Source organism: Hemiscyllium ocellatum, chromosome 9 (genome assembly GCF_020745735.1).
Source record: "Hemiscyllium ocellatum isolate sHemOce1 chromosome 9, sHemOce1.pat.X.cur, whole genome shotgun sequence".
Lineage (NCBI taxonomy): Eukaryota > Metazoa > Chordata > Chondrichthyes > Orectolobiformes > Hemiscylliidae > Hemiscyllium > Hemiscyllium ocellatum.
In genome coordinates this window covers 55,500,518-55,526,284 of record NC_083409.1, presented here as the reverse complement: position 1 = coordinate 55,526,284, position 25,767 = coordinate 55,500,518, and the positions used below count along the sequence as shown (strand labels likewise).

The 25,767-nt window shown below is 38.2% G+C and overlaps 2 protein-coding genes across 13 annotated transcripts in view; one reads left to right on the top strand and one right to left on the bottom strand.

The window, feature by feature from the left end:
- The window catches only part of LOC132818719 (5'-AMP-activated protein kinase subunit beta-2-like), a 42,334-nt gene extending 29,306 nt beyond the window's left edge, over positions 1-13,028 (top strand). The window contains exons 6-8 of one of the 2 annotated variants that reach the window (XM_060829759.1): positions 4,827-4,960; positions 6,746-6,814; positions 10,663-13,028. In XM_060829759.1, coding sequence (XP_060685742.1) covers positions 4,827-4,960; positions 6,746-6,814; positions 10,663-10,740 — 281 coding nt within the window. In that variant the 3' untranslated portion in view covers positions 10,741-13,028. Of the gene's footprint in view, positions 1-4,826; positions 4,961-5,083; positions 5,229-6,745; positions 6,815-10,662 lie in introns of those variants that run through there. The other variant, XM_060829760.1, reaches the window with a different exon arrangement.
- Positions 13,029-15,446: 2,418 nt separating this feature from the next.
- pde4dip (phosphodiesterase 4D interacting protein) overlaps positions 15,447-25,767 on the bottom strand; it is a 465,593-nt gene continuing 455,272 nt past the window's right edge. For 7 of the 11 annotated variants that reach the window (XM_060830337.1, XM_060830338.1, XM_060830339.1 and 4 more), the window contains 3 exons: positions 23,664-23,710; positions 21,170-21,230; positions 15,447-17,565 (listed from right to left, as the gene is read on the bottom strand). In XM_060830337.1, coding sequence (XP_060686320.1) covers positions 17,426-17,565; positions 21,170-21,230; positions 23,664-23,710 — 248 coding nt within the window. In that variant the 3' untranslated portion in view covers positions 15,447-17,425. The remainder of the gene's footprint in view (positions 17,566-21,169; positions 21,231-23,663; positions 23,711-25,767) is intronic. The other 4 variants (XM_060830330.1, XM_060830332.1, XM_060830333.1 and 1 more) reach the window with 4 other exon arrangements.

The following is a 25,767-nucleotide window of genomic DNA, read 5'->3' as shown; positions in this document are numbered from 1 at the left end:
TATCTGATCAAGATTCCATTGTAATCTGAAGTAACTTTCTTCGTTGTCCTCTACATCTCCAATTTTGGTGTCATCTGCAAACTTACTAACTATACTTTTATGCTCACATCCAAGTCATTTACATAAATGATGAAAAGTAGTGGACCCAGCACCGATCCTTGTGGCAGTCCACTGGTCACAACCCTCCTCCAACACCCTTTGTCTTTACCTTTGAGCCAGTTCTGTATCCAAATAGCTAGTTCTCCCTGTATTCTATAAGATCTAACCTTGCTAACCAGTCTCCAGTGGGGAACCTTGTTGAATGCCGTCCATGTAGATAATGTCCACTGCTCTGCCCTCATCAATTCCCATTGTTACTTCTTCAAAAAACTCAAACAAGTTTGTGAGACATGATTTCCCATGCACAAAGCCATATTGATTATCCCTAATCAGCCTTTGCCTTTCCAAATACATGTACATCCTGACGCTCAGGACTTCCTCCAACAACATGCCCACCACAGACGTCAGGCTCACTGGTCTATAGTTCCCTGACTTGTCCTTACCATCTTTCTTAAACAGTGGCACCACATTAGCGATCCTCAAGTTTTCCGGCACCTCACCTGTGATCATCAATGATACAAATATCTTCGTAAGAGGCCCAGCAATCTCTTCCCCAGCTTCCCACAGAGTTCCAGGGTACATCTGCTGATTTATCCACTTTTATGCATTTCAAGACATCCAGCACTTCCTTCTCTGTAATATGGGCATTTTTCAAGATGTCACCATCTATTTCCCTACATTGTATATCTTCCATGTCCTTCTCTACAGTAAATACTGATGCAAAATACTCGTTTAGTATGTCCCCATTTTTTGCGGCTCCACACAAAGGCCACCTTGCTGATCTTTGAGGGGCCCTATTTTCTCCCTAGTTACTCTTTTGTCCTTAATATATTTGTAAGAACCCTTTGGATTCTCCTTAATTCTGTTTGCCAAAGCTATCTCATGTCCCCGTTTTGCCCTCCTGGCTTTCCTCTTAAGTTTACTCCTACTGCCTTTATACTCTTCTAAGGATTCACTCGATCTATCCTGTCTATACCTGACATATGCTTCCTTCTTTTTCTTTACCAAAACCTCGATTTCTTTAGTCATCCAACATTCCCTACACCTACCAGCCTTTCCTTTCACCCTAACAGGAATATACTTTCCATTTCTGAAGGCTTCCCATTTTCCAGCTTCCCTTTACCTGCGAACATCTGCCCCCAAACAGCTTTTGAAAGTTCTTGCCTAATACTGTCAAAATTGGCCTCCTTCCAATTTAGAACTTCAACTTTTAGATCTGGTCTATCCTTTTCCATCACTATTTAAAAACTAATATAATTATGGTCACTGGCCCCAAAGTGCTCCCCCACTGACACCTCAGTCACCTGCCCTGCCCCATTTCCCGAGAATAGGTCAAGTTTTGCACCTTCTCCAGTAGGTACATTCACATACTGAATCAGAAAATTGTCTTGTATGCACTTAACAAATTCCTCTCCATCTAAACCCTTAATACTATGGCAGTTCCAGTCTATGTTTGGAAAGTTAAAATCCCCTACCATAACCACCCTATTATTCTTACATCTCCTTACAAATTTGTTTCTCAATTTCCCTCTGACTATCAGGGGGTCTATAATACAATCCCAATAAGGTGATCATCCCTTTCCTATTTCTCAGTTCCACACAAACAACTTGCCCGGATGTATTTCTAGGAATATCCTTCCTCAGTGCAGCTGTATTGCTATCCCTTATCAAAAATGCGACTGCCCCTCCTCTCTTGCCTCCCTTTCTATCCTTCCTATAGCGTTTGTATCCTGGAACATTAAGCTGTCAGTCCTGTCCGTCCCTGAGCCATGTTTCTGTAATTGCTATGATATCCCAATCCTATGTTCCTCACCATGCTGAGTTCATCTGCCTTCCCTATTAGGCCTCTTGCACTGAAATAAATGCAGTTTAATTTATCAGTCTTACCTTGTTCTCTGCTTTGTCCCTGCCTGCCCTGTTTGACTCGCTTCTGTTCTCAACTGTACCAGTCTCAGATTGATCTCTTTCTTCACTATGTCTCTGTGTCCCACGCCCACCCACCTTACTAGTTTAAATCCTCCCGAGCAGTTCTAGCAAATCTCCCAGCCAGTACATTAGTCTCCTTCCAATTTAGGTGCTATCCGTCCATCTTGTACAGGTCACTTCTACCCCAAAAGAGATTCCAATGATCCAAAAATGTGAATCTTTCTTCCATATACCAGCTCTTCAGCCATGCATTCATCTGTTCCATCCTCCTATTCTTACCATCACTAGCTCACAGTACCAGGAGTAATCCAGATATTGCTACTCTTGAGAACCTTCTTTTTAAATTCCTGCCTAACTCTCTCTAGTCTCCCTTCAGAATCTCAACCTTTTCCCTTCCTATGTCATTGGTTCCAGTGTGTACAATGACCTCCTGCTGGCCCCTCTTTCCCTCCCCTCCCCCCCCCCCATTGATCCTTGATCCTGGCACCATGGAAGCAACACACCATTCTGATGTTTCACTGTTGGCCACAGAAACGTCTGTCTGTATCTCTGACTAGAAAGTCCCCAAACACAATTGATCTCTTGGAACCCAACATACCTCTCATTGCATTAAAACTCAATACCAGAAACTTGGTTGTTCATGCTACGTTCCCCTGAGAATCCATTACTTGCTTGAAATGGGGATAGCCACAGAAGACTCCTGCACTAACTGCCTACCTCTCTAATCTTTCCTTGAATTAACCCATCTATGTGATTGTATCTGCGACTTTCCCCCCTTCCCATAACTGCCATCCATCACATCCCCTTGGTCTTGTAAATTCCTCTCCAAAACACTGCTCCAGGTTAAATTAATTGTTATGGCTTATATTTTAAGTTTAATCAAGAGTCATATTTCAATAAAACATAAAATCAAGAAAGAATCCACTGTACTCATTACTGCAGACTTACTGTTAGGCCACGCTTAAATATTCACTTCTGTTTCTGTGCTGTGACTTCTCCCAGCCAGGTTCCTCATTCGTCAAAATTCCAGAGAGTAGAGTCCTAACCTGTTTAACCTTTGTTCATAAGATAATCCCTGCACACCTGGGATCATCCTAGTGAACCTTTTTCTTAACTGCCTGCAATGAAATAATATCTTTGGTAAAATAAGTGAACCAAAACTGTGCCCAGTACTTCAGATGTGGCCTCCCCAGTGCCTTGTACAGTTGCAAATGTAACACCACTATTCAAGAAAGGAGAGAGACAAAAAGCTAGAAACTATAGACAACTTAGTTTAACATCCATTGTGGAAAAAATAAAAATATTCCATAATTAAGGAGGTAGTGGTTGGGCATGTAGAAAATTACAATAAAGTTATTATGTTTTTGTGAAAGAGAAATTTTGCTTGACAATTTTTTTGTTTGTTGATATTGTAACAAGAAAGTAAATAAAGAGGAACATATTTGCATCTCCAAACAAGTATTTGATAAGATGCCACATAAAGGTACTGTGTTAGGATTGAGATATTAACACTTAGAGACAGACTGACTAACAGGAATCAGAATCAAGATACATGGATTATTCTCAGGTTAGCAAAATAATTAGTGATTACCACTGCGAATAGTGCCCAGTCCTCAACTGTCAGTAGAGTCTAAAATCCAGCTGTCCAAACAGGTTGTCTGAAAACTCATCACTCGTTGGCGTAAATTTTAATTGAATACATTGTTTTAAAGTAAACATACCTGGAAAATTTGGTGAGGTACTGCATTGTCTCTAGAGTAGTTCTGGCTTAATGTACTGTCTGTTTAATGCTCCAAGTGAGTCTTGAACACACATGGCCTAGCTTAACCCGAATTACGAATGATTGGAACGTGTGTCTGAAAATCCGGAAATATCCAAATTTCTGCGCTGCCTTGATCCCGAGGTTGCTAGATTTGTTATTGTACCTATATTTATGATTTATATCAGTTATCTATATTAATGACTTAGATGAAGGGACAGACTGTATAATAGTCAAATTTACTTACGATTTAAATCGAAGTAGAAAATTCTGAAGATGATACAAAGAATCTGCCATGGTATTTCTGTCAGTTGAGTGAGTGGCCAACAGTTTGGCAAATGAAGTATAATGTGGGAAAATGTGAGGTTGTCCACTTCGGCAAGAAAAATGAAAAAGATTAAATAGAAGGAAGCTGCAGAATGCTAAGGTAAGAGGGGTCCAGGTATCTGTGGACGTGAATCAAAAATGACAGGAGTAATTGGAAGAGCAAATGGAATGTTGATTTTTAATTGCCAGGAGGATGAAACCTAAAAGTGGGGAACTGTTGCTAAATGACCAGGACATTGGTTGAACTGTACTGGAGTACTGTGAACAGTTTTGGTAGAAGCAGAAAGAACGTGTTCGCTTCTGGTGGAAGCTAGAATTAGTGTTTAAAAATGTGAGGGAGTCTCTGATTTAAGATGGATGAGCAGGAAATTCTTCTTATGGAAGATCAGTAGTGTTTGGAGTTCCTTTCCACAGACAGCAGTTAGGATTGGTCATTGAATATATTCAAAAGCTGAGTCAGACAGATTTTTCTTTGGTAAGGGAGTTGAGGGTTATGGAGAACCTGGAAGAAAGTGGAGTTAAGGTCACCATCAGCATTGCCATGATCTTGAATGACTGAAGAGGCTCAACGCACTGAAAAGCCTGCTCCTATAACTTAGTGTTAAATAGGATGGGCTGTATACAATGATGCCAAACTATGGTCTGAGAGAAAACAAACCTTTTTTTTATTATTTGTATACATTTTTATACTGATGTAATATTCCATTTATTTTAGATTTGTCAAGCTCCCCTCCAGGTCCATATCATCAGGATATATATGTGTTGAGACCTGAAGAACGTTTTAAGGCGCCTCCCATTTTACCTCCCCATCTTCTCCAGGTCATTCTCAACAAGGACACACACATTTCAGTAAGTTAATTAAAATGATTAAGTTGCTGGTGTAACCACAAACAAATCTGTTATTTCATCTTCTCATTTGGTCCCTGCGTTATTCCAACTGATTTCAATTTATATATAATTTTAAATCTTCAGAACCCTCTAATAGTACATACAAGACAGAGGCAGGAACGCAGTGTTTTTAAATGCATTTGTCAAGTGCTTATGTGGAAGAAAGGACACATTTTATTTTTTCCAGAAATAAACTCCAACCTTAAATTCTATCAATGAATCATCAAAGGTATGTTATAATATTTAAAAAAAACACAGATTATCTATTCATTTATCTCATTGCTATCTTTGGGACCTCTGTGCAAAAATTGGATTTGTTTCACAAGATTATAAGAGTTAAAATATTTCAGAAGTGCTTAATTAGTTATAAACTATTGTGACAGCCTGAAATTGTGAAAAGTACTATGTAATTCCCAGTTCTTTCTATTACTTATGTTGCTCCATTTTCCTACAACCTGTAATATTAATATTAAATTTCAGTTGTCTGCTCAACTGAATAACCAAACAACTCTTTCTTTACAAGCTGTTTCTTTTGTCCTTATTGCTGCTTCTGTTTTGGTGTCCTCTGGAACTTTAAGCTTATAACTAAATTTTGCAACTTATGTAGCTATGAAACTACTGAAGTCCAAATACAGGTTGTTCTGTTATAAAGTGCATTTCGTCAACATCAATTCGCTGTAATGCAATTAATGAACTGGGGACGCTGTTTCTCAATAGTGACCTTCTAAAATGTGTGTTGGCTGTAACATGATTACAGTGCCAACATTTTAAATGCTGTTTCTAAAGCGTGATTTTTCTCAAAGCCGCGATTGCACAAGAACGTAAACATTGCGTTATAGAAGAACTGACTGTACTGAGATCCACAATTCTGCAATTTCAGTCAATTTGACTGCAACAGCCTAGTATCCACAACATTTCTCACCTGTATACACCATTTTTCATTTTCAAAAATAAATTCTATCTCACATTCTGTTCAGGTTTTCCATGATTTGTAGTTTTGCTAAATGTTCTGTGCAGGAAATTGTTAAAGATATTCTATAAATTTATAAGGCTTCTCACCATGAATCATCTCCATTTTAAATAACTGTTGACTATTAAAATAATTTTGATTATTAGATAAGTATTTGTGTCATTTTAAATTATTTTACCTGTTTCAGTGTTACTGTCTCTGCTTAGACCTGTCACTCATAGAATTATCAGTTATTGGAGACAATACTTTCATAGGAATCCAGAAGTTTCTTTTTTATTCTTCCCTGTTTTCCTCATATAAACATAATCTAGTCCAGGGGATTTGTCAGTGTTAAATCTTCTTGTATTTATGAAATATATTGCTCTGATTTCTGATGATCCTGCCAGTCTAGATGTATTTAATTTGGAAGACAAACTGTATTTTCAAGTTCCAATTTAGTCTTTAACTACTGTTTCGCTGTTTTATTTATGAATCTTTCACCCTTTAAAACCCAGTTCTTTTTCAATCTATTCTTGCACTTTTCTATTTTCCTTCCACAGTTGTCTCACCTTTCCTGAAGTTTTTGTTTCCCTTCTGACTTCAGGATTTGATCTGGATTGCAGTTTGATACAAATAGTTCAGATTGGAATTATATTATTTGTTGATTTTTAAGCAGCCTTCAGAGATCTGTTGCAAATTTGTTTTACAGTTCAACTAATTATTAATCTTTATTTTATAATCTACGTAAGCCATTGGTAGACTGCAAGATTAATCAGTATTTTACCTTGTTCATCTAGTGTGATCCAGCTTTACTACCTGAACCAAACCATGTGATGTTGAATCATCTATATGCACTTTCCATAAAAGTAAGTTGGTTGTATATTTCAAATTCTATTGAGTCCTTAAAATATTCAAGCCTAGATAGCTACTCAGAATTACTAAAAACTCTAAGCACAGTCTTCTTGAGTTTAGCTACATACTTAGGAAAATCCTATACTTATCACCTACAACACCAAGGGAATAAGCAGTCTTTTAAAACTTTGTCTTACACGTATGCCATTCATTGTAGAACCTTATGTCAGACATTTTAGGTTTTGCATGACTGTGTGGTTCCAGGTTGTTCTTGGTAGTCGTATTTGATCAGGCAATATTTTCTGAACATTAATAAGAACAGAAATTCTGAGAAAACTCAGCTGGCAGCATCTGTGGACAGAAAACAAAATTAATATTTCAATTATAATTTCCAGCACATTTTAAATTTCAGATTTCCAGTATCTGCTGTGTTTTGTTTTTAGTTTAGTTGATGTTGCAAACAGTTGGTTTTGTTTGAGACTGATTTGGAACACTGTAGATTATATTGTGCTTTCCACATATGACAGACCATATATTTCAGGATTCTTCATCAGAGCCACTACTTTCAGGACAAGTGATGCATTACAGTTGATGGTGTGCAATCTGGTCTGCTCCGAGTTAGAAAATAATAGTCTTTCAGGGGCACCCCTTGAGGACTGCTTTTTTTATTTTCAGAGTTAATTTTAACGTTTTGGGAGCTTTTTCTCTTCTTTCCCACTAACTCCGTTATTAGGTTATGCAGTCATGTGGTAATATTACCTTCCATATTTATTAAAAAAAACCTGGTTGGATTTCTTGACCTTTCCTCAGAGCAGAACACTGGGAAGGGTCACTTGACCTGAAATGTTAACTCTGAATACTCTCCCCAGATGCTGCCAGACCGGCTGAGCTTTTCCAGCAATTTCTATTTTTGCCTTCTATATTTGTGTTGATCTCCAGGGCGTTGGATTTGCACAAAGGAAGATTTAGACGAGTTCATCAATATCCTCAATAAATAATATCAGCCCTATTAGATTTGAAAGCGACAACACAGAATAAAAACATTAATATTCTAGATATCACAAGTCAGCAAGTATGAGTTATCAAATGGTGTTTTCAAAATAACTTTCGGATGCTCCTGTACAGAAAAAGTCATCCCCCAAACTGATGAGATCACATCTTTTCCATTGTATATTTACAAAGTGAAAATATTTTAAACAATCACCAGTACCCTTTCTACTGAATTTCAGATCTCATCTCAGATTTAAATTTAGCGATTGACAATGTTCATTGCAATAGCATTCATTGCAATTTTACCCATAGACTAGCTTTACTAATTTACTAATAAACCTATCACAGAAAACACAAAAAACATCAGTCTACAATTGGAGGAGCAATTCTTCATCCTTTCCTTCCATTCTATTTATGAGGCAGACTTTTCTCTGGTCATCCCTGTGAACCTTATCAAACGATTTGGACTTTTGGTGGCAGATTTTCAGTGCCCTCATGTATGTGCTGCTGCTTGCAGAAATGCAGGAGTCTCAGAAATGCGCTTCAGGCGTTAGGAGGACTTCAATCAGCTCTTCTCAGATGAGGCTAATAGCAGTGTTTTATTATCATTTTGAATTGGACAATTTATTAATTCATAATGCTTACAAAGAAACTTAGTGTTGTCAAAGGCATTCCTTGTGCAGTTGGATTTCTAAGTTGCCCCACCTCACTTGCTTTCTGAAGACACAGTTCTGACAGTCTAGACAAAAAATTTGCCTACAATATTCCACAAGAGTCAAATAAAATCTTAATACCATGGATGCTGTAAACCTGAAATAAAAAGTAAATTCTGGAGAAACTTAGCATATCTGGCATCATCTGTGGAGAGAAAAATAGAGTTAAAATTTCAAGTCCAATATGACTGAAGACTTTAAGAATGGACTTGAATTCTGAATTTATTTCTCTCTCTACAGTTAAATAATTGACAGATGACTGGTTGTGCAATGTGCAAATTAGCACAGGTTAAATAAAACTGAGTCATAGAATTATACAGCATAGAAACACAACCTTCAGTCCAACCAGTCTGTGCTGATCATAATCCCAAACTAAACTTGTTCCACCTGCCTGCACTTGGCCCATATCCCTCCAAACATTGTTTTTCCTTATACAAAATGAGCCGTCTTTTTGGAGCTAGTGTTTGAAAGACAACTGGAGAAAATACTCTGTCTTCCTGCTGAATTTTCTTCTGCTGCAGTCTGAATATCTCAAGGCATGAAGGGATCGGTCCTACTCTGCTAAGAATGCTAAATAGTTAGTGTCATAACTCACCCAGCAAAAGAGCTCTCTCTAGTGGCCAGATACCATAACAATCATGAATGCCATGACATCTTAGTGACATTAGTTCATCTGAACACTGGATTTATAGTCGGGAAGAATTTCCATGTAGTGCTCAGTTTATACAGATTTTCCAATACTAACAATATGGACAGTTGCCTATGAGATTTCAGTGGGCCAACCGAAAGTGAGAACCAAACTAATGAAATTTTAGATAAGATATATTATGCAATTGATTAAATACTTGGTTTGAACAATTTGTAGCTGTTGAGAAAAAAGTCAAATAAAAGTGAAAATGACAGCCAATAAGAATTTAGAAAGTAAGTGCACTTGATACAGGAGTACTCTTCTAGGCTTCATAAATTTAGCCTAGGCTGCTGCAGTGCTGCACTGGTCCATTCTGGTGCACAATAATATTTCAAGGCCCCCATGAAACTTGCTTCTTTATGCCAGAGGTCAGCCAATCTGATATAAGTCACAAACTCTGGCCACTGCCTTGAGAATACTCACTCCAGTGGAAAGCTAAAAGCTGAAGGTTTATTGTCTATCCTGTCTTCGTTCTGGGCTTTGTGCTTTCTTTACCTAAACTGAGACATGCTATTTAACAAAAATAGTATTTTTACGTTAAAATGTGTGTGATGTTGACTCTTTCTTTCTATACATGTCAATATCCTTGCCCTCCTGATTATCCTTATACACCTTGAGCATTTAGTCTAATTTGATAATTGTTTTTCAGTCTGGGAGATTGAGGTGATAAAGGAATTGAACTTAATATAATTATATTTTCAAACTTCCAATAATAGACATTAGAGTATGTTTCCACAGATGCTGAAAACTCTTTGGTAACATTTTCAAATGCTCATTGTTTAATTTGTGGCCCAGGCCAACATATTGAACTTTGAGAAACAAATTTAGGTCTCATTCTGACAGAAGAGGGACATACAAAATGGAAGTCAGGAAGAACTCTGGAATGATAACCCCCACCCTCGCAAGAGAGCTGAGTGGCTTATTGTACTTATTGCGATTTAGGTACAGTCAGTTAACTCAGTAGAAATTATACATTGTATATGAAACATTCCTAATCTCTGTGGCTTATTTGTGCAGCAAGTAGTGGATTTACAAAATTGAGCTCCTGGGGTGAGGGGGACCCCCTTATTCAGACCATCATCAGCCATGATTTTCTCAAGCCAGGCTTGAGAGGCTGAATTGATCTGTTTCTATTCAGGAATCTTAACTACACTTCAGTGAGCTAATTTAATTGATTTATGCAACTTCTGAGTAAGTGAACTTGACAATTCATATTAAAGGAAGAGTTGTTTTAAATTATGTCAAAATTGGATTCCTAGCTCAATAATGAGAAAATTATTTTTTTATTGTAGTTTAACTGCATTATTTTCCACATAGTAGAAGTTCATTACTCCACAGTCCTATTGGTTGCTCAATGATTTAGTACCTCAACTGATCTTTATTTGAACAACCTGCTTAAACATGTCAAGATGAATTTAAAGTCAATGCTTTACTTTAGTTTTTTAACAAATACCTTGCTTTTCTATCCTAGGATGGTGTGATGGTTCTTAGTGCCACCCATCGATATAAGAAGAAATATGTTACTACTTTACTCTATAAGCCAATCTGATCTGCCATTTCTAGCCAGCATGCTCAAATGGTAAATTAATGTCTGTTAGTTGGCTATTCAGTGATGGAGCTTCATTAGGATTTTAGCAGTTTGTGTTGGTTGCCTTCTACATAATAGTTACAAGCACTTTACCAGATTGACGTGCAATTGTGACACTGAATGCTATGGCATCAACTAGGGCAATGCAGAATGTTTACTTTAGATTTGTACTTTGGGAAACTTGAAATGCATCTGAAATTGAGGAGCTATCTCAGCCATGATGAGCTGTTTTACAAGGAAAAACTTTGTTGAAATTCAAATGATTTTGAAATATGTCAAAAATCTTAGTATTTTAATTTATATTACATTTGACTTCAGGGGAGTGAAACAACTTTTTGTTTTAGTAAAATACATTTTTTGATTGAAATCTTTGACTGTTTAGTATGTAGAAGTGTGCTTAATACCTGAACCTTTATATGTAGCAGCACAGCTACTTAATTTAATGTAGATGCACTGGTGTGAATATTTTTGATGAAACTTATTACCTAGAATATTGGTTTTCAAAATGTGAAGTACACCAAATAATGATTTCCCCCAGCTAGCAAATGTATTTAAGAAGCTGTTTAAAGGATTGACAAAAATAAAACAAAAAATTGTAATTAGAGGTTAGAATTTTAATATTAGAAACTGACTAAAACTCCATTTGCACAGAGTTGATACATTGAACAGAGGATTTTTGTTGTGATTTTAAATAATGATAAATAAGTTCAGAATCATGCTGACTGGTGAAACTGGCAGATAGGTGAAATTAAATGCAAAGAAGTGTGAAATAATACACTTTGATAGCAGAATGAGAAATGGTAATATAAACCAAATTGTACAGTTGGCTGGAGGGGAACACAGATATGGAACTAAACAAATATCCTAGAGAGTAACAGGACAAGTTGAGAAGTTTTGTTTGTTAAAGAAAAACATCTGGGATCCTTGGCTTTAGCAATAGTGACTTCAGAGTATGAAAAGTTGTATAGTAAGCAAAGCCTTTGCAAGAAGTACTAAGAATGAGGGACTTCAGTGAAGTGAACAGAATTTTAAAAATCTGGGGGTTATTCTCTTGAGGGCAGAGATAGTAAAGATTATGAATGATCTTGATAATGTACATAAAGAAAAAGTAGTTTCCAGTAGTCGGAGAATATGGATGTAGGTTGACTACAAAACGACTAGAAGCAACATTTGCGAAGAACAAGTTGTCATGATCCGGACTGCACTGCCTGAAAGGAAATTGATTCAATAGTATCTTCTAAAAGGAATTGGATAAATACTTGAAGTGAACATATTTACAGAGCTACGAGGAAAGAGCAGGAGGGTGTGATAATCATTCTTTTGAAGAACCAGCACAGGTGCAATGATAGACTGGCTTCCTTCTGTTGAAGGGTTTTTGCCCGAAACGTCAATTTTCCTGCTCCTTGGATGCTGCCTGACCTGCTGTGCTTTTCCAGCACCACTCTAATCTTGACTCTGATCTCCAGCATCTGCAGTCCTCATTTTCACCTGGCACCCTTCAGTGCCATGTCATTCAGCGATTCAATGAAAGGGCAGCTAGGAGAGCATTATAGCCATGGAATCATTTTTGCTAATGATTTCAGATCAAATTGATCTAACTGATTGTTCTGCCAGTTGAATTACTGCCAAGTGACAAGTCAAGAGTCTTTATTTTATTTCAAGATGCAGGTGCTGCAGGGAAGTTTAATTTTTATCAGGGCTAATAATTGAAACTAATCTAAAGCTGCAAGTTAAAAGTGCACAAGCATGAAGATTTGAAATAATTATCTTATTTGAATATCAAAGTCTAAGAGCTGGGGTCGTTGCTCATCTGTAGAAACTGAATTGGGAAATAATTTATATTTCCAAGTATTTGAAGCAATCGCTGGCTGATTTGTCACTTGCTAGCAGAACTGGAGTACAGTAACTATGCATTATAAGGTAAATTTGTTAGCACCCTGAAAAAGTTTTCCTTTGAAACAATGGGAAACATGACATTTGAGTTGTACCAAATGATCCATTGTTCTGAGGGCAGTACAAATTGTTTGAGGAATTTCAAAGCCTTATATTGTTGATTCTTTGCACTCCTTTGTGATTGAATAGCAAGTATGTTTCCTGTACAGATTTTTGTTGGAGCACAAAGTGGTCTAGATTTGTGTGTGGAATAGCATGAATATTTGTCTTTACAGATACTGGAGTGCACTTCCTGTGTAAATTGATGTGTATACTATATAAGGTTGTAACAAAAATAAAATCAGCTGATTACATAATGGCTGGTGCTTTCTTAACCATAAGCCCCAATTTTGTTGTGTAATATATTCACAGTTCTCACACACCTACAAAGATGATGCATTTTCTTATCACAGACATTGAAGATAAGGTGAACTTGATATATGTTGGAAATTTAAACCACTTGGATCAGTTATTTTCTTGTTTAGTATTAGTGTTAGTTACCACACCTGTATTCAAAAATGTAGTGCCTTTACTTTTTGTAAATTTTTGCAATGAAATATTATTTAAATAAATCTTTCAAAAAGTCCAGGGAGAAATATAGAAAAAACATTTTTTAAATATGCATCAGTGTTTACTATGGAGAAAGACATGGATAATATAAAAGTAGATGGTGACATCTTTGAACAATGTCAATATTACAGAAGAGATGGTGCTGGATGTCTTGAAATGCACAAAAGTGGATAAATCCCTGGACCTGATCAGGTGTACCCTAGAACTCAATGGGAAGCTAGGGAAGTGATTGTTGGGTCACTTGCTGAGATATTTGGGATCACTGAAAACCCCAGGTGAGGTGCCGGAAGACTGAAGGTTGGCTAACGTGGTGCCACTATTTAAGAAAGGTGGTAAGGAAAAGCCAAGGAACTGTAGACCAGTGAGCCTAATGTCAGTGATAGGCAAGCTGTAGGAGGGAATCCTGTGGGACAGGATTTACATATATTTGGAATAGTAAGGACTGATTAGGGATAGTCAGCATGGCTTTGTGCATGGGAAATCATGTCTCACAAACTTGAGTTTTTTTGAAGAAATAACAGAGAATTGATGAGGGCAGAGTGGTGGATGTGATCTATATGGACTTAAGTAAGGCATTTGAGAAGGTTCCTGAAGGGTGACTGATTAGCAAGATTAGACCCCATGGAATATGGGGAGAACTAGCTATTTGGCTACAGAACTGGCTCAAAGGTAGAAAAGTGGTGGGGGGTTGCTTTTCAGACTGGAGGCCTGTGACCAGTGATCTACCACAAGGATCGGTGCTGGGTCTACTGCTTTTCGTCATTTACATAATTGATTTGGATGTGAACATAGAAGGTACAGTTAGTAAGTTTGCACGTGACAGCAAAATTGGAGGCATGGTAGATTGTGAAGGAGGTTACCTCAGAGTATAATGGGACCTTGGGCCGATGGGTTAAGGAGTGGCAGACGGAGTTTAATTTAGATAAATGCAAGGTGCTGTATTTTGGAAAAGCAAATCTTAGCAGGACTTATACACTTGATGGTATGGTCCTCGGGAGTATTGCTGAACAAAGTGACCTTGGAGTGCAGGTTCATAGTTCCTTGAAAGTGGAGTCACCGGTAGATAGGATAGTGAATATGGTGTTTGGTATACTTTCCTTTATTGGTTAGAGCATTGAGTATAGGAGTTGGGGGGTCATGTTGCAGCTGTACAGGACATTGGTTAGGCCACTTTTGGAATATTGTGGTCTCTTTCCTATTGGAAGGATGTTGCAAAATGTGAAAGGATTATGAAAAGATTTAGATTAGATTAGACTTACAGTGTGGAAACAGGCCCTTCGGCCCAACAAGTCCACACCGACCCGCCGAAGCGCAACCCACCCATACCCCTTACCTAACACTATGGGCAATTTAGCATGGCCAATTCACCTGGCCCGCACATCTTTGGACTGTGGGAGGAAACCGGAGCACCCGGAGGAAACCCACGCAGACACAGGGAGAATGTGCAAACTCCACACAGTCAGTCACCTGAGGTGGGAATTGAACCCAGGTCCCTGGCGCTGTGAGGCAGCAGTGCTAACCACTGTGCCACCGTGCTAGGATTTGAGCTATAGAGAGAGGCTAAAAAAGCTGGGGCTGTTTTCCCTGGAGCGTTGGAGGGGTTTATAATGAAGGGCGTGGATAGGAGAAATAGACAAGGTCTTTTCCCTGGGGTGGGGAGTCCAGAATTAAAAAGCATAGGTGAGAGGGCAAAGATATAAAAGGGATCGAAGGGGCAACTTTTCACACAGGATGGTGCGTGCCCTAGAAGACGTTGTGAAGGCTAGTACAATTGCAACATTTAAAAGACATCTGGATGGGTATGTGAGTAGGAAGGGTTTAGAGGGATATGGGCCAAGTACTGGTAAATGGGATTAGATTATGATAGGATATCTAGGCGGTATGGACAAGATGGACCAAAGGATCTGTTTCCATGCTATACATCTGTATGACTAAGTTGCAGACAGGATCATAGTGATTACTTCAGACACTTGAACCTTGGTTAAGTAGGAGATAGCTTTATACATGAAGCAGTTTTTCAAGGATCGTTCTCCTTTCAGCCCCACTATTTTTTTTAATTGTGATTGTGGAAGAGCATCCTTAATGGTCTTGGTTGCTGCAATTCTCATCTGAGAAGCTAAATGAGTATTAGTTTGAATACAACCAAATGAACTTAAACAGAGGAGTAAGGAGTCAACAGGCACTGAGCATTTAATGTCTATTATTTGGACCATGAGAAGAAAACAAAATTTGTTTAATACATTAAACACACCTCTTTAGGTTTTCACAGAATAGCTTTCGCAAAACAATCCAGGAAACACACTTTATTTCCCAGACTTGTGTCATACATACACTGCTACAATCCATTACACAAATGAATGTATATACACTGGGAAAATATATACAACCTGAAAGACACACTACATAATGATCAGTATATACGCTTTATACAGTGGTGCCATAGGAGATGCCTGTTGCAAAATAGACTGTGTACAGGAACCCTGAATTATTAACAAACATCAGTAATCAATCATTTGTTTAGATCATGGAAAATATTTTGTTTTTCTTGAGTTTCCTGATAACCAACCCCAGTCTTTCTTGATCCCTGGCTTTGTTTAATGTCATTAAATATACAATGACCATGCAAAACAAGTCACAAACACATGCTTTGGCACCCCAAACAAATTCTGAATACTGAAAAGTCATCTTTTCTCCATGAAAACCAGATTAACAGTTTTAATAATTATGATCCATTGAAACATACTGTTCAATTGTACAGCCACATGGGGAAACTTTTCAAGCTGCAGAACTTTTTCAGTAATTAGAAAAATGGCACCTTATATTACATAATGACCCAAATTGTCCAATCTGGACAAAATGCCTATTTTCTGACCCAGATTGGACAAACATTACCTATAGTACTTACTATCTCAGGACTTTTGGGTCTAGGTCAAACTTCCGATGCAGGAAAACCCCAATGTGTCTCAGCACTGGGAACATTTTCATTGGGCTCCAAATACTAGGAAGTTGCCATTTGGAAGTGACAATAATCACTTAGTGTCTGGTGTCCTACTGTTTAAAGAACAGAAGTTCTAGGTCTTGAATTATAAAGCCAACTAACCCAAAAATCCTTGTGTGTAAACAGATGTATTGTGTATATTACACAGAATGACCCTTCACACACATCTGTTTTCTATATATATTGAATTGCCTTAATTCTTACAAGCCCATTCTTTTGTTTGTGTACTAGATACCCAAGCATACATATTGACCTTATATTTGCACCATGCTGTATATACAGTGCAGGTAAAAACAATACCGGTGCTAAATTCTCTATTTCTAATAATCTACAGCAGAAAATACAATGTCATCCAGCCCTGTCTTAACTTTTTACCGTACTCTCAACCACTGTACAACATTATTAAATCAAAGCTGTAAAGTAAAATTTACAATGCAAGATACTGTTAAAGGTTTGTAAATTTGTCTTATTCCAGTGCTTGATAAAGCTCACATTGCAGCAGTTGGCCTCAATGGCAAACTTATTGCACATACTTTTTGTTTAATGATTACTCAGTGAGCATTCCACTTAGCAGCAAATATTGGGAGGTATATTTCCAGTCACTATCAAATTAGGCTTTTCTGCTTTAAATTGCACAAACTCAAATCAGGACAATAGCTACCAAAGCTACCATTAGGCTCAATGTTTTTTGATGTGCATTCTTTGTCTCCACAATAAACATATTTGTAGTAATATATATATTACTATGTAACTATTGACCAGAATTTTCAGTAGGTTTTGAGACTGCCGAAATACATTTCTTTTTAAATTTCTCAATACCTTTAAGATTGCATTTTAAATTAGGCTGTAAGCTTCATACCCTTTGTGGGGCACAAGATACCAAGATCCTTTCACCAATAACTTTTCTGTTTAGGTAAAAATTTGAAATAGAAAGTTAAACATTTTTTTAATGTAGAATCAGAAGGAAGTCACTGTTAGGTTCGAACTATGTAGCTTAGTTCTTTCTGGAAACACAAAGAATGCAATTTACTTTTGTTTTCAAATGTTGTAGGACTAAATTATTTTTGTTGGATAAGGTTCCAATATTGTGTTGTCTTTCAAACGAGAAAACAAACCAATAAAATGGTGGCTGCTTAAGTTTTCTACTTAAGCCAGCTTGGGGCCAAATCTTCCATCCTTCCCAGACAGTGAAATTTGACCCAGACTTCTTGCTTCAGCTTCTGGATAAGTAGAATTCATGAAGTTCCAGCTTCTGGAACAGCTGTAACCAAGCTTTGAGATTTCTGCTGGGAAGGAAGATAGTGCTATCAACAACATGGATGGCCAGGTAAAACACAAATACAACAATATAAAATAGATATGCCAAGCATGTAATTGACATACAAGTATTTCCAAAATGAAAATTTTTGTGGTGTTGGTACTGTTTGAGATTATATCAGACAGGTAGACAATCCTTTATCCAAAAGGCTCCAAACTCCAAAAGGTTTTTAAAGTTTTTTTTCTTATTAACAAGGTTGTTTGGCGTGCAAACAGTAAACCCAAGTCAACACCCACCTGATGCATATGACTCGGATGCGACATGGGGGGTGTGGCCCAGCACCAACAGGCCTCGATTCTGTTTCAAGGCCCTGTTTTACTTAATGTGTGCGCTCCTCTGGTAAGATTTTTTAAAAATTTCACCATCAAACTCACTTATTCTGAAATTCGGAAAATTCTGGATTCCAAAAACCAGCTAGTTCTGAGCATTTCGGTTAAAGGATTGTGCACCTGTACAAAACGTATGAATCTACTAGTCCAGTCATTTCATTAGAAAAACTGTGTAAATTCTAAGTTTGTAGAGTACAACTGAATGCAATAAAGGAGAATAGCCTATTATGTTTTTAATGAGCAGCAAAATTAACTAAACATCAATCATTTATATAAAAAGCATAACACAGAGACACTGCCCTACTCAATTTCATATATCCTGAATTGCTAATCTATAATTATATTACAGTAAGGGGTTAATGCAGACTGCTTAAAAAAAGTTTCCAGTTAAGAATTTAAATTGTTGCTGCAAAGGTTTCATGTTCAGCAAAAATACTTCCCTTATTTACTGTTATAGAATTGAAAGAGGTTATTTGACCCAATACATTCATGCTGGAACTCTCCAACAGCAACTGAGGCCCTGAAATTTATTAATTTATCTAATAACTATTCAAGTCCCTTTTGAAAGCCAAGGTTGAATCTTCTTACACCACACTCTCAGGCTATGTGTTAACAATTCACGTGTAAAAAGGTTTTTCCCTCCTTTTACCAACCACCTTAAATTGGTGTCCTCTGGTTCTTGAACCTGTCCATGGGGATAGTATCTGTCATCTACGGTGTCTAGACTTTTCATGGTTTTAAGCACTGCTATCAAATTTCCTCTTATTCAACAGTCCCATCAGTAGTACCTGGTATGAGACACATTACTCCAAACTGATCCACTGTTTCTCATAGGTTTACCAAAACATCCTTGTGATACAAGCCCCGTGGGGGAATTCTTAACTAAACAGCCCTCAATGAAGAAATTATTGTTATGATCTCAGTAAATATAAGTAACTTCTTTTAAAAAACACTGATCAAGCAAGAATTATGAGGTAACAAGCATTCCTTTCACTTCCCATACAACTGTGACACCAATTTCCAACTTCGTCTCTCGTATGCTTGATCTCGACTCACTTATGAATTTGGGCTTTGACTAATCTGAAATAGCAGCTTCATTCCTTTCAAGATGCATAAAGACAGTTGACAACTAAACACCATACTCCTATACACTTGGGTTTACAAATGTCTTGATGGCACAGGGGTACAGGTTTCCCAGAGACTAGCTGTCTTCTTTAATAAACCTTGTTAAACAGACTAGCAAATCTTGAAGCAAAGTAGCAGAACAGTCCATTTCACAATTCTGCTCTTACCCTGAAAAATCTTTAACTATCACACACTAGCCTCTCTGATCTTCCCTGCTGCAGTCTCTTTGTTATTTAATATGTGAATTTTCCATCCTATGTTTATCTTTCTCTCAGGACAAAGGTTGCTAGCACCAGTTCTTCTTTAAAAAACTTCTAATTGATAAAAACTCTTCAAAGTCATTTTCAAATATGTTTAAAAAGTTACAATTTCTGTGCAATCGACAAGTTTTCCTTATTGTAACGCTTCCAGGTTAAGGCTCATCACACTCCATTTTGTACCCTATCCATACTTTCAAATTCAGGACGCCATATGCATCATTGCCTTCTCAACCTGCCCTACAATCTTTGTTAATTTGTTTAAATGTATTCCTTGATCTCTCTACGCATTTTCGAATCTTACTCTTTAAAGCCTCTTCCTACCAAAATGAATTATTTCAGACTTCTCAACCACATGTCTGACCATTCCACCAGCCTGTCTTCGTCTTCTTGAAATTCACCACCGTACCGCAAAAGTCAGAACACTTCCAAGTTTTGTTGCCATCTGCAATTTGCCCAGATACCCAAGACTACATAAAGAAAAACAGTGATCCTGGGGAACCTGCATAATGAACTTCTGAAAACAGCTGTTCATTACTTTGTTTTATTTGTTATTTTGTATGAAACAAAGTATTTTCTATCCCACGTCCATGATGATTCAAAAATACGCTCAGAGAAGAACTTCACTATTCTCATAACCTCTGGAAGATCAGAGTCACAGTTGCAAGTCAGGAGCGCCTTGTTCCTGTTACGTTAGTGAAAACAGTAGTGAAACACTCTTCCCCTACTTGTTCCACTTCCTAATTTCATGAATCAGCATCATCATGGTTAGGTAGGGTGTTGCATTTGATTGCTTTGTAAAATGGATATAGTGAGCATTAATATTTCTGTAGTCTCACCATTTTGTATATTCATTTCTTTGCTTGAGGTAAAGAATTTAGGCTTTGGTGACTTTTAACAACTACTTGATTTGAAGTGTAACCAGTGGTAATGTCCAGTTTTGGTCCCCACATCTCAGGAAGGACATACTGGCACTGGAACGTATCCAACGGAGATTCACACGGATGATCCCTGGAATGGTTGGTCTAACATACGAGTAACGGCTGAGGATCCTGGGATTGTATTCACTGGAGTTTAGAAGATTAAGGGGAGACTTAATAGAAACTTACAAGATAATACATGGCTTGGAAAGGGTGGATGCTAGGAATTTTTTTCGGTTAGGCGAGGAGGCTAGGACCTGTGGACACAGCCTTAAAATTAGAGGGGGTCAATTCAGAACAGAAATGCGGAGACATTTCTTCAGCCAGAGTGGTGGGCCTGTGGAATTCATTGCCACAGTGCAGTGGAGGCCGGGACACTAAATGTCTTCAAGGCAGAGATTGATAGATTCTTGATGTCACGAGGAATTAAGGGCTATGGGGAGAATGCGGGTAAGTGGAGTTGAAATGCCCATCAGCCATGATTGAATGGCGGAGTGGACTCAATGGGCCGAATGGCCTTACTTCCACTCCTATGTCTAATGGTCTTATAATGTTTAGCAGACTTCTAATGTGTCTGAATTTTATGTACAGTTCATGTCTGGGTTAATGATACTGTGGTAAGATGTAAAAGATTGGAATGATAACCAAGAGTAAAAGTTGCTGTCAAAATGCAGCTTTGCCAACATCTGCATTATAATCATTCCAAAATATCTGACAGTGTCCTTTAAAATACTTGCAGATGTCAATGAGGTTTTACTTAATATTATCACTTTTTGTGAATGCTTGAGGACAGAATTGTTAGATGTAAATGAGACAATGACAGAAATTACAATGACAGACTCATGCAATGGTTTTACATATAGCAGTGTTAACAATCAGTGAAGAGCCAGATCAGTCTGGCTTTTTGTGACACATGCTGATACGGATACATCATTACCAACCTTTGTCTTCATTCAGGGAGGGTTTTACACCAGCAATTGTGCAATCATTCACCTGAACAGACTCACAAAAAAACAAAGGGCACACAGGGAAGAAAATGTCAGAAAGGAGAAACAACAGGTTCTAGGTAGGAAATCTGAAACTTCATTGCAATGAGATTTTGCTGAAATTGTTTCTTCATATTTATGTAATAATGGTTTATTGAACAACAGTTTTTTTTTGTAAAATGATTATAGTATAGAATTAACTATCCCTTAATTGAGTCCTTTTGCCCTTTCTTTTCTACTAGGCCCCTTGGACAAAAATGAAATATAAACAGCATGTAGAGGTTTTTTTGTTATCCATATCAAAGTATCATCTGCTGCAAATGTACACATTGTGTTTTCCTGAGATAAACTCGCACTCTACTAAATACTTTTGTAGTTGGCTCATATAAAAGAATAGGACTCAATTATTCTGGTTTGCTATCGAAGGCAAATTTTAGGTGTTTATTTTTGGAGAGAGAGAAAAAAAACAGAATGGACCACAAAATAAGTCAAGTATCTGCTGGCCTTTATTATTGCCTCTGAGTAGATAGTTAATGGGCTAGTTGGAAGTCTTCCATTTTTGCTTAATCAGGGAATAATGAATAGTGAGCAAAGGGGAAAACAAATTAGCTTTACTTTATCCTGAATCTTCCCGGCAAACTGAGCAGTTATGAACATGATCTGTTGGATATATGTTCCTACTTATAAAATTGCTGATAGTCTTACCAGACTCTCTCATTAGGGAAAGGTGACTGGTGGTGATTTAACCTGAAGGTCACCAACCTCAGCAAGGGACAGGTTGAGAAGGAGAGCCTCCATGGTAACTTCACCTGATGTACAAACTGAACCCATGCTGTTGCCATCACCAAATAGGCTATCAAGCCAACTGAGCTAACCAACCCTATTCTGCTTATAAGCCACCAAAATACAAGCAAGCTAATCATATCTTTTCCTGCTGGTAATGCTTAGATTACCGACTGTGTGGAAACAGGCCATTTTGCCAAACAAGTCCAGACTGACCCTCTGAAGAATAACCCACCCAGACCCACTCCCCTAACCTATATTAACCCTGCACCTAACACTATGGGCAATTTAGTATAGCCAATTTACCTAACCTGCATATATTTGGACTATGGGAGGAAACTGGAGTACCCGGAGGAAACCCACGCAGACAGGAGGACAATGTGCAAATTCCACACAGACAGTCACCCGAGGCAGGAAACCCGGGTTCCTGGTGCTGTGAAGCAACAGTGCTAACCACTGAGACACCAGGTGAAACAGAACTCCAGTACACATTACACATCCCTGCTGTTAACGATGTTTGAACAGAGCTCTGATAAATTTGAGTTGATGTTTCCCTGCGCCTTCCCTGTAGCTGTGATTCTGCATTCTGTTCTGTTATCATAATGTTTGGCATTATTTGCCTGGATAGCATGCAAAGCAAGACTTTTCACTGTATCTTAATACATGTGACAGTAATAAACTCACGTGACACCAAATTAGAAAACCACTTGATTGAACCCATTTAGAGCAGGAGAGCCTCCACTGCACACAGCCACCCCCCCCCGCCCCCGCCCCTCCACTGCACCCCCCCCCCCCCGCCCCGACTATACACACACATAGCATGGTCATGTTGCTGCCTAACGTTGATGGTTCAACCAGATGTTGCATAACTGCAGAGTAGTGAATGCAGTAACTAACAATGCCCCAGCAACTTTCTAGAGACTGAACCAAGTGGTAGTATTTGAATTGTGTAGTTCATGTACTGATATACAGCGACACTTGGGAGTGCCACTTGGAATAATTAGAATTTTTTTAGGAAATTACAAATTGCTGAGTTTGTGATGAAACTTTGCCAATTCACAAAATAACCGAGTGAAGATATATTCATAAGGCAGGGACGTGTGTTGCCAAGATCAATAAAAGTACATTGATTAGTGGAGTTATTTTTCCCTAAGAGATTTCTGAGGATGTGTGCCATTGGCTTGGTCAAATTTCAGCACAACAGCTGTTCCATTGACTGATTTGATCCAACTGAAGGCCAAGGTAGTGTGGTGAGTGGAGTGCCAGGCATCTTATTGAGAAGTTGAAAGCTATGTTCATCAATGATCCAGTGCTGGCTGCACCACATTTCACCAAACCTTTTTAGATTGTCAATTTATGCAAGTGACTTTGGGGTAGGTGCAGTTCTGTGACAAGATGATGAATCTAGCTGAGACACATAAGGAATAGTGTTACTCCTTATGGCGAAGACCATGGGAAATGGGAATGGGTCTAAAAATGCTTCAAAAGGTATTGCATCTGTGGCTAAATTACCATGAAATCCTATGCAATTACATTTAATTGACAGATTATTTAATAAGAGGGTGTTGTTCTAATTACTGACATTGACAATGTAAGAAGAAAGGTACATATTTTTAAGACCTTTTTAAAAGTTACTCCAATTAACTCAAGTCAAGTGAAAGCTTACCTCCAAATTACTCCTTGCCTTCTTCAAAACATCATGTGTTCTTGTTACTGAAAGAAGAATTGCAGCTGTTAGCAGATTCTGATCACTAGAAAACAAATCCAACAACTGCTAATAGTAGTTAATTGGAGAAACAATTTTCCAATGATTTTCCCCCATGAATTTGCTCTTCTAAGTTGGTAATTCAGCAAGTTCTATACATAGCAGGAACCTTCCTCCCTCCAATATCTCATGTGAGTTACTGGTCTTCATATGTTTTATCTAAATCATGGATGTTAATAGGCTACAAAAACACATAGAAAATGAGGAATAAAAAAAGGAATGTCTTGTTGTGGTCACCTACTATGCACCATTCCAACAGGAGTTGTTCAGTGATGGGAACAAGAATCGTGAATGCTTTTGTAAACTCCATAGTCAAGGGTAAGATGGGTTTGTTAGTAGTAAGTGGAGTGGAGAATTAAATTGGTCTATCTACCATGGGGCCTGGATTTTATTAGGTAACTCAGCACAGAGGCAGAGAAGCAGCCATTTCAGTGATTTATTAAATCCAGCAGCCTTAGTCTATGTAAATTGGACTCTGCTCTTCTCACCTGATAAACTTGTGGGTAAACCGGCAATAGTTTCCTTGAATTAATTTCCTGCCATGGGATTAAATCAGTATTACATTTTTGAACTCAAATGTGTTGGGTCACTGAACTAGAGAGTTACTGAAGAATCAGAGGTCCAAGTTAGCACCGCATTGAGTTTTTGGAGGGTTTTGGGAAGAGTTATGGTTTGGAAAACATGGAGACTATGAAATTTTAAATCCCAGCAGGAATGAGATTTTCTTATACGAGTTCCACACCAGAAACCAGCCAGATAGACTTCGCAGCCCAGATGGAAAGTTCCAGAAAAAAAAACCATGCTCAAGGATAATGTCTGTCAATGTTAATTTAAAGATTGTACAGTACATTGTTAAGGCCGTCAGGTGTGATCATTGGACAAGAATTGGTGGTGTTGCCAAGTAGGAGGAAGCAATGTCAGGGTGACATTATGGGAAAAGAAGTGTGTTTGTAGACTAGCTTGTTGGATATAGAGGGCACATTTCTGCACCTCCTGACCCAGAGACAGATCTACCTGATGGACTCGGCTCCATTCACCTCAGGCCTGGGAAATCCAATCAGCAAGGGTTATAAACAGAAACACTGTAAACTGCAAGCATGTAACCTTCTTAAAAAGGGCTTACCCAACAATGCTTCTTCATTGTGGATTGGTTACCTGCAGAGCTGAATAGAAGGCAGATTGGGTTCCTTCTTGAGACTTCAAATGTTTAACTTCCCATCTGATTGAAATCCAACCATTTTGGGAGATAAAAGTTACTGTTCTCAATTGTGCAGCCTTATGACATGGCAATAAACTTGGCACATTTCCTAAACAAAAGGTTCACAATCCTGTGCTTTGGAGGCAAGATAGGAAGGGCATTGATATAGGCAGAATGATGGGGTTAGTGGAACCTGCTACATTCCAACTGTGGTCCTTAAGTGCTCGTTAATGGCCTCATATCACTGCTGCTCCTGGCAGACCTATTGCCATATGGTGTACACAGCACCTGAGACACTTGATATATGGATCCCTGGATCAATGACACTAGGTTCATAATTGAGAAAATGGACGTTAGAAATTGGAGTGGGCATTGTGTTACTGGTATCTACCTCTCTACGATTGCTACTGGTGCCCCTTCTCCTCGCCATGACCCCCCCACCACAACATTATCTACATGTGAAAAGGATGTCCTTCTGAAAGCAGCCAATGCTTCACCTGCGGAATGGTTAACCATGACCAGGCAATATCTCTGCCCTTGGGGTCATCCTTCTATGCGGAGGCCTGCCTGTGTTCTCACCACTGCTTGTGGTCTGGTGGGCCTCTCCATGAACACACAGCTCAGGTTCCTTTATTTCTCCAGCTGGCAGGTGGGTCCGCACTACCTAAACAAGATTATGCCCAAGGAATCGGATTCACAAAAAATCCCCTTGGGCATTAACCTAAGGTTTGGGAGAGCTTATGGTCACTTTCCACTTGTGTAAAAATGGCATTTTGACATGTTAAAGGGAATAAGAGAGTCCAATTT